The 14,405-nt window shown below is 38.8% G+C and overlaps 1 protein-coding gene and 1 long non-coding RNA gene across 24 annotated transcripts in view; one reads left to right on the top strand and one right to left on the bottom strand.

The window, feature by feature from the left end:
- Positions 1-14,405, top strand: part of DLG2 (discs large MAGUK scaffold protein 2) — a 1,981,735-nt gene that overhangs the window by 1,920,301 nt on the left and 47,029 nt on the right. For all 22 annotated transcript variants that reach the window (XM_041730223.1, XM_041730222.1, XM_041730221.1 and 19 more), the window contains one exon: positions 546-621. In XM_041730223.1, the coding sequence (XP_041586157.1) occupies positions 546-621 (76 nt within the window). The remainder of the gene's footprint in view (positions 1-545; positions 622-14,405) is intronic.
- Positions 1-14,405, bottom strand: part of LOC121476321 — a 100,008-nt gene that overhangs the window by 70,265 nt on the left and 15,338 nt on the right. The window lies entirely within an intron of this gene.

Genomic DNA, 14,405 nt, shown 5'->3' with positions numbered 1-14,405 from the left:
TTAATGTAATCTTCACTTTAGATGTTCATCTCTGTGCACTGTGATTTCTTATAAGAGATTTTTAGTTGGTTTTTTTTTTTCAGGCATTTAAGTAACAAATATTAGTTTTTCTCCTTCCTCGTTTCTTCCAATCACTGTGACTCTCCTTACATATAACACAGAAATTTCAAGGGATATGTTAGCCTCTTAGAGACAATATATCAAGACTTTTTATATTGAACAAAGGAACAGAAATACTTTAGAATACATGTATTTGAGCTGTAGAATAAGAGGTATTTTTCATTTAATAAGGAACTAACTCAAAGCGCTTAGATGGCTCAGTCAGTTAAGCATCTGTCTTCGGGTCAGGTCATGATCCCAGAGACCTGGGATCCAGCCCCGCATAAGGCTCCCTGCTCAGCGGGAAGTCTGCTTCTCCCTCTGCCTCTGCTGCTCCCCCTGCTTGTTCTCTCTCTGTCAAATAAATAAAATCTTTAAAACAAATAGGGAACTTACTCATAAATGCCTTGCCATGTGATCAGCTCTTTATTTTCAATTTTCTTTAGGGTGGAAAGAAAGGAACGTGCCCGGTTGAAGACAGTGAAGTTTAATGCGAAACCTGGAGTGATTGATTCAAAAGGGGTAGGTACAAAATAATCGAAATACTAAGTTCTCTCAGCTACCATGAGTTTAAGCATAATTAACATTTAGGCTTTCAGTAGCAAAGAAATTATGGAGCTACCAGACAGTAGAGAACTGTTATAAATGTACTGCTAAAAGTAATAATGTATTCTCTGATGAAGTAGATTTGTGGTAAATATATTAAATAATGGGGGTAAAGCTGCCAGTGGTCCACAGAAATGATATGTTGATGAAACTGATGTAGTAATTAGACTGAAGGAGCAAAGAGATAGTTTAGTGGTTTCATTTACCTTTTTCTTTTAAATTGTTTTAAAAGGATAGATTTCATAAAAGATACCTACCTGCTCTTCACAAACATGTGTAGTCTGTTGCACATTTTAAAGCTAAGACAGTGGTCATGGAAATATATATATTTCATATATATATGGATCATCTAAGTGAATACATGGATTGTTGTGACAGACATAGAAGAGAATTAACAAGTGAAATTTAATCATTGAAATTAAAGCATTATATGCACATGTATCTATTTTAATAATAACCTTAGTGAGAGAAAATTCACATACCATGCAATTAACTAATTTAAAGTATACCATCTGGAAATTTTTAATATATTTAGTTAGACAATCATCACTACAATCACATTTGATTACTTCATAAAGAATCCCTAAAGTAGTTACTTCCCAATGGCCCCCCAACCTCATCCCCACCTCTACCCTACCCAGCCCTAGGCAACTACTAATCTATTTTATCTATAGATTTGCCTATTCTGGATATTTTATATAAATGGAATCATATACCATGTGGTCTTCTGTGACTGCTCCTTCCTTTTAGTTCACAGTAATGTTCTCATGCACAGATATTGTAGCATGTATAAGTACTTTATTTCTTTTCATTACCAAATAATATCTCATTGTAAGGATATATCTCATTTAGTGTATCTATTCATCAGTTAATGGACATCTGGGTTCTTTCCATTTTTTGGATTATTTTGCAGTGAACGTTTGTGTTACATTTTTGTGTGGACAAATATTCTTACTTCCATTGGGTATGGAGTGGAATTTCTGGGTCTTATAAAAACTGTAGGTTTAACATTTTGAGGAACTTCCAGACTGTTTTCCAAGATGGTTGTACCTGTTTATATTCCCATCAGTGTATGAGGGTTCCAATGTCTCCACATTCTCACCGACACTTGTTATATGTCCTTCTGCTTATTTGGTCCAAAGTGGTATCTCATTGTGGTCATGATTTGCATTTCCCTAATGACTATTGGTGTTGAGCATTTTTTTGTGTGCTAATTAGCCATTTCTATATTCTCTTTGGAGAAATGTCTATTCAGATCCTTTGTTCATTTTTAAATTGGTTTTGTTGTTGTTGAGTTATAGAAATTCTTTATATATTCTGGATATCAATCTCTCATCAAATGTATGCTTTCCAATTATTTCTCATTCTGTAGGTTGTCTTTTCACTCTCTTGCTAGTGTCCTTTGGTGTACAGAAGTTTTTAATTTTGATAAAGTCCAATTTACGTATTTTTCTTTTGTTACTTGTGTTTTTGGTATCATATAGAAGAAACTATCATATAAAAGAACCTAATCCAAGGTCATGAACATTTACATCCATATATTCTTCCAAGAATTTTATAGTTTTAGTTCTTACATTTGGGTGTTTGATCCATTTTGATTTAGTTTATGTATACAATATGAGGTAGGATTCCAATTTCTTTTTTTTTTTCATGTGAATTACCTTTTCAGTTTCATTTTTGTTTTGTTCACTTCAAATGTATAGAAATGTAATTATTTTGTATATAAATCATATTCTTCTACCTTGCTGAACCTATTTATTAGTTCTAATAGGTTTTTTTGGTAGATTCCTCAGCACTTTCTATATACATATGTAGATTATGCCATATGTAAAAGAAAGTTTTACTTCTTTCTTTTCAACCTAGATGACTTTTATTTTTTTGTCATGCCTGATTGCCCTGGCTAGAACCTCTGGATCAATGTTGGATAGAAGTGGCAAGGGCAGTCATCCTTGCCTTATTCCTGACCTTAAGAGGAAAGCATTCAATCTTTTTAAATATGATGTCAGCTGTGGCTTGTACAGCTTTTAAGATCTATTTTTAAGTGATAAAACAAGTATCTCATTGCTGTATTGTAAAATACTGCCCCCTACCTGCCCTTCTCTCTTCCTTATGCTCTTTCATTTCTTTTCCTTTATCTTTCTGTCCTAAGAATTCTGGCTTGTGAGCATCACACAGAACTACAAGTTATGGTCAGTAGATGTCACCATGAAAAACATAAAAAAGAAAAGCTATCATTTCTCAGGACTTTGGAGCCCCAAACCACAACACTGCCCCTTGTATTCTTAAGTATAAATGTCACAAGCAACCCAATCATTGACATAACAATTTACTCTCAAAACATTTGGGTGAAATGGGAATTTATTTAAACATAAGGTGTCCCTCTTTAAAAAAAAAAAAAGTGAGGGTACATATGCATGCAGTCTTTTCAAATAAATACTATTTATAAATAAGAGAGCAGGATTTTTCACTGCTTGTTAGTAGGAATTTAAACACAGAGTCCTGTTTGTTTCACCTATATAGTTGAATGTATATCAGAGAATTTTTGTTGGATACCTACCACGTGCCAGACACAGGGCTAGAACTTGTGAAAGATGCAAAGTATAACAAAGGACCTTTTCTTCAAGAGCTTATAACATCTATGAAAGCCCAGGTGTCTTTTTGATAAAGCTAAGACATGTGCATCATACTTTTTAATCATGTTGTTAAATACTATTAGGTAATTCCAAAAAAACAGATTATAAATTCTAGGACTTGAATGACTATTGAAGGAGGACCAGTGACCCTGTGGAAAGGGAAATCCTGGACCAACACTCATGAGGGTCAAGTAACTTGAGTTCTAGTTTCATTTCATTATTAAGTCAACACTGCTCTTTGGGTCCCATTAGCAAAATAATAACTTTGAACTATATCAAGGATGTCAGGCAAGTTCCACTTCCTATATGACGGATTGATCGTGATGATGAATTGATAGTTTCTACCTGGAATATTGTGATGTTATGATTCTGAGACCATGTATGACCTCAGCAGGGAAGAAAATGTTATGATTGACTATACATGCCTAGAACAATGTTGGAAATTGATCTCTATTTGAGGTCCCTAGGTTCGTTGATTTTTAAGGTGCCTCCAGCAGTAATCTTCCATAAGCCTATAAATCAAGAAATAATAAATCAAAGTTTTCCAAATCCCCATGAGAACGATACATCAATGAAGACTCTTGCCCAGAGTAAAAAGTAAAAGACCATTAAGAGGAAGTGTGCTGAAGAAATAGAGACACTACTACAGGGAGAGCTGAGAAGTCAGGAAGTGCCACTCACCTTGAGCCAAGGACATAGAATACAGAACTTAGTTATTGTTATAAAAGCCTCAGTCTGGGACCTATGGGTAAACTCAACATAAACTGATGAAGATACGACACCTGGGTGGATCAGTCAGTTAAGTGTCTGCCTTAGGCTCAGGTTATGATACTAGGGTCCTGGGATCGAGCCCCACATTGAACCCCACCTTAGGGTCTAGACTACTTCTCCCTCTGCCACTTCCCCTGTTTGTGCTCGCTCTCTCTCTCTTTCTAAAATAAATACATAAATACAATATTTTTTTAAAAAGAAAAGAAAGAAACAAACTAAAGCTTGGAAAGGCAAAAAAACCTGAACGCATGTCTGATTGATTCCAAAGCCCGTAGTCTGTTTACTATAGCATGCCCTCTTCCTATTAAAACTATGTCACTTAGTGCATTTTAAGAAAAATGAAGTATGCTGAATTTGGTTTAACTTTGTTAAAAACTAACTTGGACATAAGCTTAAATCCTGAAAGGCAGAAGCTGGTTTCCTCAATAATGTACATCTTTTTGGATGAGAACTTCTCTAAAGTGAGCTTGGAGCTGCACACTTCCTCTATTGTGGCCCGCCCGAGGGACAAGTCCTGGCAAATGTGTTCATTCAGTCATTCACGAAACCTTTATTAGATGCTAGTACAAGCAGCTTGCCAGGCAGTGTGGACTAAGCTGAATAAGACCTAGTCACTGCCCTGAAGAAGCAGGTGTACTAGAAGAGAGAATGCATCCCCACAGGGAGCAAAGGATTCACACTAAACAAAGAGGGACAGGAAAATTGTTCTGAAGTTCAGAGGAGGAGATTCTGGCTTAGAAGCTGGGAGAATTTGAATTTTGGAGGACATGGGGAGACCTCGAAGGATTAGTAAGATTCTCAAAGGGCCAGACAGTGGTGTAGGAGTAGGATACAGGATACTTGGAAAAGAAAACACTGTTTACTTTCATTGCAAGCAACAATTTATGAAGGGGAATAAAGGACTCAGAAGTGCAAAGTTATACTCAAATCAATTCTGGTGCCTTAAATTTTTTAGGAAAATTGGACTTTATCCTGTAGACAGAAGAATTTTAATGGTTGTAACCAAACCCAACCTAGAATTTCCCCTGGGCCTTCACCCAGCATGTATCTGCATTGCTGCCCAAATGTCACTCCCTGGCAGAGGTCCAGCTTGACTCATCTCTGTGCCCCTTGCGCCTAACACATTGTCTCCTAAAAACATTGTCTGCCCATCCTCCCTTCTTGGAGGAAAGGAAAGCCAATGATCAGAAGTAGATTTCAAAGAGACCAATCTGGTTAACTTTGAGAAAGATTGACTGGAGAGGAGAAGGACTGAGAGTTGGAGATGTTCGAAAACGCTACTCCAGTCTTCTGACCATAAGATTCTGAAAATTTGAACTTAAAACAATGGCAAAGGAAAATAGGAAACGATTGCTAAAGAGATCAGAGAGACCTGTCAGCCTTGGACATCTGACCTAGGGGTTCCTAATATTATTCTGTTTTCTTTTCCAAAGCCTCGAGCTCCCTTCAGGAGGGGATACTGACTGTGAGAGAGGGCATGGGACAGAGATGGAGCTATGGTAATGAGACCATGCTAGTCCCCCTGAAGCCAACTAGAGCTGGCATTGAGAAATCTCAGTTCTACTTCATACATTCTTGGTAGTTTACATATGACCATTGAGTCCTACTATGTCACAGATGAGGACACCAAAAATCATTTTTCTGAGACACACAGAGAGTAGCAGAGCCTGCCATTATATCATTTATCAAAAAAGTGACTTGACAGTCAGTGCTTTGTTAGCAACTAGGAATTACATTTGCTTCACCAGAATAAGTTACGAAGATTGCTTTCGTAACAACTTCAAAGTGACATTTATGTTTCAAGGGAAAGGTCATTACTGCCCTCAAAAGAAAGCTCCTTAATAGAGCTGGTCTTTGGATGGCTGAGGCCCCATGAAAAGCTCAAGTGTCTAAGAGTAACCCAGAGATTTAGGGAAGTGGAGTGGAAGGAGCACCATACTGCCCCACTCTGTGGGGCATCAAGAAAGCAACATTTCTCCTCAAAGTTCATCTACCCAGAAAGGCACCTCCTAAGGTTCCTTAGTTTCACTTCCCTACTCTAGAATGTGTAACAGATACCTTATTGGTCTTCCGGCTCTAGTCATTCTCCTCTGATTCTTTCTCTATCCTGCATCCAGTGTGGTTTTTAACCAGACTAGCATTTCTACATAAAGAACAAAAACATGGCTATGTCCAGAGAATTCTTTAGTGTCACTAGCCTATCCTGGGGAAAGCTGCAAACTCATACTTTTTTTGAATGTCATAACCACATCTGTCCAAACCTTGAGCTCCTGCGTCCTCTGAGAATCTTGTGAGCCGCACTCAGATTGTTCTCTGATAAAGAAGTGCTTGAGGCTTCTCTAAAGATGGTTCTCAGAGGCCTACATTTGAGTTCCCTTCTCTAATACATACGTGGCAGGAGAGTCCCTATCTGAGTCTGGAAAGCCAATTGAATTCAATGAACATCTTTTGAATGAATAAAAATACACTATTTCACTTATTCTCTATAAGGTATTTATTAGTCACATTACTGATGAGGAAACCACTAGTCTGTGGAATGGAATGGAGAATAAATCATGTTCCTTATGTATTGTTATGTATACTTATTTCTTGTTAGATACCTCCCTCCTAGGTCTAAAATGTACTGCTGTCAAGGGGCACCTGGTTGAGCAACTGCCTTTGGCTCAGGTCATTGTTCCAAGATCCTGGGATGGACCTGAATTGGGCTCCTTGTGGGAAGCCTGCTTCTCCTTCTGCCCATGTCTCTGCCTCTTTCTCTGTGTCTGTCACAAATAAATAAATAAAATAGTTTAAAAAATACTACTGTCAAAACAACCAAGTTAATCTGCAAACTTATATACTGAATTTAGTACAATTTACAACTGATGAAATCTGTTCACTATACACATACACATATTTATTTTTATGATATACTTTAGTTTCTACATTCTTCTCCCTTCTCTAGCTTAATTAAGGTTTTAAGAGTTTTTGTTTTGTTTTGTATATGTTGACACCTGAATGTGTCTGGTCAACCTCATTCCCAGCAGGAAAAAAAAGTAAAATTTTTAAAAATACCTTTTAGATTACCTAGGTGGCTCAGTTGGTTAAGCATCTGCCTTTGGCTCAGATAATGATCCTGGGGTCCTGGGATCCAGCCCCACACTGGGCTCCCTGCTCAGCAGGGAGTCTGCTTCTCCCTCTCCTTGTACCCCTCCCCCTTGCTTGCGCACGCACACGTTCTCTCTCTCTCTCTGTCAGATAAATAAATAAAATCTTCAATTAATTAAAAATTAAAAATCCCTTTGAAATCTAATGTGATTTGCATTGCCTAATTAAGCTAAAATTTTCATTAATGAAGTAAAGAGAAATACTTGCTCATTGTGCTCTCCTCCTCTCTAATTTCTTCAGTTTTCAGGTTTTTTACAGACCTTTGTTGAGGCCATACTATGTGTCAAGTAGTGATTTAGGCAATGGAAGTACCACAAATAATCTGTGGTTCCAGCGTTTAGGAATCATAAAGTATTCCGCAGAGATAAACATGTTAGCAAATAAAAAATACAATCTGGTATAAGCACTAAGGGAGAAGAGAGGCCAAGATACTATTTGAAATCAGACCTGGAATACATAAGCCTCTCTTGGGGTTCATAGGAAAATTCCTAGGGAAGATAATGGCCAAAAAGAGCCTTGAAGGATCAACAAAATCTGGCCAGGTATCGAAGGACAGAAAGATGGTTATAGGCAGAGAGGACAGCACCTAAGAGGGAAGCAGCCCAATGCACAGGGAAGCCAGAGGAATGTTAATGTTACTTAAATACAAAAGCTCATGTACAAGCTGCAAGTATCCACAGAGAAGGCCAAGGGGAAGTTGGGAACCAGGGCTTGAGAGCAGTAGAAAGTCTTTGGAAGATTTTAGCAGAAGTCAATGTTTTCACAGATCATCCTACTGCTGTGTTGAATAAATTTCCAAAAGAAAGCAAGCCTGGAAAGCAGGAGTCCATGTTGATAATGCAGGTGAGATGTGAAGAAGACGATTCTAGGGCCATAGAGTAGCTCTAGAGAGGAAAGAAGAGACCAGAAAATATTTGGCAGAAAGGAAAAATAATGTGTTACCTGGACCACCTACATCAGCATCAACCGAGACTCTTATTGAAAATGGACATGCCCAGGCTTAAGCCCAGTCCCTCAGAATCAGAATCTCCAGGGATAGGATAGGAAAGCTACATTTGAACAAGTTCCTCAAGAATTTCTTTGGGCTTGCTGAAATTTGAGGTACATAAGCATATTGGAAATGTTTGATATCAGATAGACTGACCAGCTTATGCCAGAGTCACCATAACATGTTTAGGATACAATTACCTCATATGTAAAACTGGAGATAAGGGCAGCCCTGGTGGCTCAGTGGTTTAGCGCCCAGGGCATGATCCTGGAGACCTGGGATCGAGTCCCATGTCAGGCTCCTTGCATAGAGCCTGCTTCTCCCTCTGCCTGTGTCTCTGCCTCTCTCTCTCTCTCTCTCTCTGTGTCTCATGAATAAATAAAATCTTTTAAAAAAATAATAAATAAATAAATCCGGAGATTATATTAAAAGTGATCATATATATAAAGTACCTAAATACTAGTCTATCTCTTCCCCCTGCCCATCCTCCAGCCACTGCTCACATGCACATACATCTCAAACTCACCCCCTTTATAAGATTAGAATGAGCAATTTCTCAAAGTACTCTATTCTTTAGATTCTAAATCCCCTTTTGCACAGATGACAGGAAGAGAGAGTTGCCACAACTTTGCCCTACAGCCATCTCTGTAATGGGTGTTTCTGACTGTGTGCTTGCTTATTTTGAAGTCAGGCAGGAAGGTGGAGGTAGTGTTGGCAGCAGGACTGATCTCACTCAGTCCCCTATCCCTGCCCCTGCCCTTGGCGGCAAGTCACCAGTATTTCTGAATTTTCTGCTATAGCGTAGCTACCTATGGGAAATTCTAGAACCACTGCATTTCATTCAGTACACAGTTACTCTGAATATCCATAGATTGCCTTATTTTCTACAGATCTTTTTTTTTTAATAGGCATTGCTCATTTGTTTTTTACAAAAATCCTATAAGGCATGTATTCTTAATATGCTCATTTTACAATGAGAAAACTGAAGTTTAGAAAGGATCAATGACTTACCCAAGCTCGTAGAGCTAGTAAGTGGCAGAGCTGGGCCCTGAGTAATGGCATGTCGTCTGAGCAAAATAGAGTAATTGATTCTTTAAGGCATATTTATGTATGAACTCATTCTGGATGTTATTAGCATAGCTAATTCTATCTATTCAGTTAGTGATGCTACTAGGGCTAAAGTAGTATAAATAGGAGATGTATAATTTGTGGTTATATAAATAACAAGTATAGTTTTATCAGATAAGAACACTAAGATTTTGTTAAATTTTCTTCCCTCTGTTAATTCAAAATGTTAAGTATGATGCAGAGAATTTGGCTCAAACCCATTTCTACTTTAAAGTTAATCCTGAATCGATTCTGATTCACTACAGAGCATCCTTTAACCTGACTCTTTAAGGCAAAAAGCCCAGAGTCATACCTTAGAGCTTACATGTTTCATTTTGCAGAGGTTTTTAACTCACTGAAATCTAAAACATCAATACTAAAAGATAAAGGTGCAAGAGTCTCTTCCAATCACAGGTCCAATCATCTGACTTCCTCACCACCGTAATTATAGCAGACTCTTAGCAAGCAAAAATAGTATATATTTGGCAGAAAGGAAAAATAATGTGTTACCTGGACCACCTACATCAGCATCAACCGACTCTTATTGAAAATGGACATGCCCAGGCTTAAGCCCAGTCCCTCAGAATCAGAATCTCCAGGAATGGGATATTTCCTCTTTTCAACTGTGTACGGTTTACATGTGGGTAAATTGTTTTTTAATGACAGATCATGTAATGTCTGAGACATTTCAAAAGCAGCTTCTACTATGTTCCTAATATTCATTAAAAATACCTAATTATGGGATGCCTGGGTGGCTCAGTGGTTGAGCGTCTTCCTTCGGCCCAGGGCGTGATCCTGGCATCCCGGGATCGAGTCCCAAATCGGGCTCCCTGCACAGAGCCTGCTTCTCCCTCTGCCTGTGTCTCTGCCTCTCTCTGTGTCTCTCATGAATAAATAAGTAAAATCTTTAAAAAAAAAAAAAAAAAACTAGTTACTCTCCCTTTTCATTAGAAAAAAGGAAAATAGGCTCTGAAATGTAACTGTCCTAGATCCTATATTTAACTTTTTAAACTATGTGATCTGGAACAAGTAGCTTCTCTTTCTGACACTCTGATTTTTCAGCTATAACAATAAAATCTGGAGAGTAGATTGCAAGTTCCTTAAAGGCAGGGGAGGTGATTTATTTAGGGCCTAAAATAGTTAATGGCATTCAGTCAATAATTATTGAGTTAAATAATGTAAGAATAAAGAAGGTGATGTATTAAGAGAAAAGTTATGTAAGTTAGAAGGTACAGCCCACATTGGTTTTGCTGGCTTATAAATGGAAAACTGAACGATGTATTATTATTATTATTGCCTTTAAAAGAAGATCCTCTCGATCTGAGAATTATTTTCCTTTCACTTCAATAAATAGATTTTGAGTTTCTCCTATGTACAGGATACTGCTCTGGCCACTGAATGGGGACACAGATGAATAAGGCGCTTCCTCTTGTCATCCCAGAGCTTACCTTCTAGTGCACACACACACACATACACACACACATTGTTAGAAACCAGTACCAGTTTATGCATGATACTAAAATAACCGCTGAACTGAAACCAACTCAGAATCAATAAAACTGTTGCTAAAATAATTGTTTTTAAATGAAACGAATTTTAGGCCAATTTCCAAGTTAAAAGCAGAAAGGTGGAGGTGCTGGATCCACTCTTTGGGGATTAAGAAGTTCTTCACGAATATTAGTAGTAAGTCCTCACACTGGCAAGGCACTTTGGTTCATTATCCATTTCATTGGTGAGGAGGCAGGGGAAGGAGAAATGAGTGGCCTGTCCACGATTACATAGACAAGTGCTGTCCTTTGGAGGTACATGAGTACCATTTCATTTATTCAGCAAAGATTTACAAAATGTTGTTCATGTCCAGCAACATGCTAGGGACAGGGGAAAAACAAGGATGCAGGAGCCTTTGCCCTTGTTCTTGGCAAACATTGAACGGTCCGGGAAAGTTTTGAATTTCCTTAGAAGTTGGCATTTTCGGTACATAATCTGCTCCTCTCAGGTAGTCAAGAGACCTAGTCCTACAGTCCTATCTATGCAAGTGGTCAAGTCAGTTGAGGCAGGCCAATTATTCCTCTGTAAAATGGGACCAGTAAGAGGTTGTAGTGAACTTGCTTCATTAAGACATGAGATCAACTAACCTGAAGAGACATAGTACAAAGGACATTAAGTCCAAATTACACTTCCCAAGAAAAAAAATCCATGTGTGGCTCCCTCCTTAACTCTCTCTTGATCATCTATCATAATGTAATAGGCACCATGAATCTATCAGCTCCCATGAAGGCATGAGACAATGGAAAGCCTGTGATGACTAAGGATTATGATGTATGGCATTCTGTGCACTTAAGGTCCATTGAAAGGGAAAAAGGGAAAAATAACTCTTTCCATGCAGCAAGGGCAATTGGTATCCAAAGGTGACGAGGGAGAAGGAATATTCTTTATTTGTTAAGCAATGATAACACATAATGCAGTTTCCAGAGTTCTGGGAAATGTGGGTGAAGTGAAGCTCTCCCAGCAGCTGTCTCAAATGTATTACAAGTACAAGTCAGTGTGCCTTAGAGCCCATCTCACTTGAAAAGAAGCAAAAAACTTGCAGATATGCTGTTTGCCTTCATGTTTTGACAACTTTATGAATATTTGTTATCACTTGTTGAAACTGGTATTTGGGCATCCTTTCTCTGAATGGTGGTTTTTCCCAGAAGACTTCAAGAAGCCACTGTTTCTCCCTGTAATTGGCTTGTACTCACCTGTCACAAAGAATTAACACCTTAACGAATTTGAAGCACAGGTTCCATGTGAAAGACACAGCTGTCACTCCTCATTCTTGGAGGAAGTGTTCTGTGAGCGCCTCCAAGCCTAAACCTGCAGGCCCCCATAGAGGTAGAGCCCTGGGAGCACAAGCCCAAATTACAGTCAGAAAAGAAATGCACTGGGGGCACCTGGCTGGCTCAGTGGGAAGAGCATGCAACTCTTGATGTCGGGGTCATGAGTTCAAGCTCCGCATCGGGTGTAAAAGTTAACTTAAATAAAAAAATTTTTTAAAAGAAAAAAAAGAAATACACCAATTTATGATTGCTACTGAGTCCATTGTGTTATTAAAGGCAAAGAGCTCTTCTTTCCCCCCGAGTGATCGCCAAGAACTAACTGAACTTCCATGTCTACCCCCTTCTCAGTAAAGAACAAAGTACACGTTTGGTGCATAAAGGATTTGACTTCGGTTACTATTTCTAAAATGTGAAAACAATATAACTATCACTTACTGAAGGTTATGTATAACCTTCAGGCATTTTGCTAAGTAAATTATAAGGACTTTTCTCATTTATTCCTTACAACAACCCTATTAGGTGAGGACTACACAGAAACCTCTTTTAAAGAAAATAATCCGGGGCCACCTGAGTGGCTTAGTCGGTTAAGCATCTGACTCTTGATTTCAGCTCAGGTTGTGATCTCAGGGCTATGACTTCAGGATTGTGAGACAGAGCCTGTGGTCAGATTCCACACTCAGCAGGGAGTCTGCTTCAGATTCTCTTCCTCTGGGGATCCCTGGGTGGCTCAGTGGTTTAGTGCCAGCCTTTGGCCCGGGATGTGATCCTGGAGCCCCGGGATCGAGTCCCACATCAGGCTCCCTGCATGGAGCCTGCTTCTCCCTCCCTGTTGTGTCTCTGGCTCCCTCTCTCTCCGTGTGTCTCTCATGAATAAATAAATAAAATATTTTTTTAAAAAGATTCTGTCCCTCCCCCTGCACTCTCTCTCTAAAAATAAATAAATAAATCTTAAAAATAAAATAAAAGAAAATAATCCTTCTGGTCTCCCCCAGCGTTGACTAAATCTTTTTATGATGATGCTTCCTAAATATATATAAATAAAATTAAGTACAAATACCATATGCTTATAGCTCTTATCATCTATAATGTTAAATAAAATTACAAATTAAGCGCCACAAATATTTAGTACTTCCATATTACAATAACAAAAATCAAAATCTCAATGTTAACGTGATTGGTGATGCTTCAGTAATACTAAATCTTCACCCACTATGTAAGGCTTCACCTTGTAGTGGCTGCTATGTGGAAATTTCTTTTGAAATGTATGGACTGGGTATTAGGCAAAGAATCAATTCTCACACCACTGTTTATCGACAGGATGCCCACTGCAAAACCCACGCAGAGGTCCAAGGTTAGTCCTCACTCCTCACCTTTCACCTGCCCTTAGCTCGGACCCTTAAGGAATTGCTGAGTGAATGATTATGGAGTTCCGTTACCACACTACAGATACCCTCTGTGGCTGAATCCAACCCCAGCTGTTTTCCTTGCCTGCCTCACTGTGCAATGCTCAGCTGTACTTTCTTGGCACTGTCTGCAGATCTGTGCCTGGAGCAGCACCTCTGTCTAGCCCCCATCCAAAATGAATTATGCTATTTTTAATCTACTGTGGGCTGAGAGATACAAGGAATAAGCTTTCTTTTTTTTTTTTTCCATTTAATAGTAGGATCTTCCTTGTGATGAAAATACATAGGACTTTGATGAGTAGATTTTGCAACTTCTCTATCAGCTGCAAAATTCTCCTTCTTTATAATATATATTATAAATCATACTTGAAGTTGCTAAATGACAAAAGAATGGTTCTGAACTCTACATCTGATTTCTGTAGAAAAATTTATACTGATTATTTATTGCTTAATTCTTGAACAGAAGTAAACATTCAGTAGTACCATATGTGACTGAGGGGTTCACAGTACAGGCCAGAGCTGCTTCTTGAGCATCTTTCCCACGATTTGTCTGAACCCCACTCTCCCCTAAATCCTACATCCATCCAGAAAACTTCGCAGCATTGGGGAGGAGTGGAGGGGAAAAGAGGTGGCTTTGCGCCCCCTATTGGGCAGGCCTTTCCTCTGCGTGAACTGAGCTTTGCTCTTCTAGCTCCATCTGCAGTCTCCTACACCTTCTTCAAATCCCATTTAAAATGGTGTCCCTGTGCCTTCTCCAGCTTCCCCAGCGGCCCTTGGCCCTCGCTCCCTCCTCAATGCCTGTTACGTATGCCTCCATCATAGCAGATGTAAC

This window comes from Vulpes lagopus, chromosome 15 (assembly GCF_018345385.1).
Source record: "Vulpes lagopus strain Blue_001 chromosome 15, ASM1834538v1, whole genome shotgun sequence".
Lineage (NCBI taxonomy): Eukaryota > Metazoa > Chordata > Mammalia > Carnivora > Canidae > Vulpes > Vulpes lagopus.
Note: the sequence above shows the minus strand (reverse complement) of the source record. Positions and strands in the feature narration are given on the sequence as shown.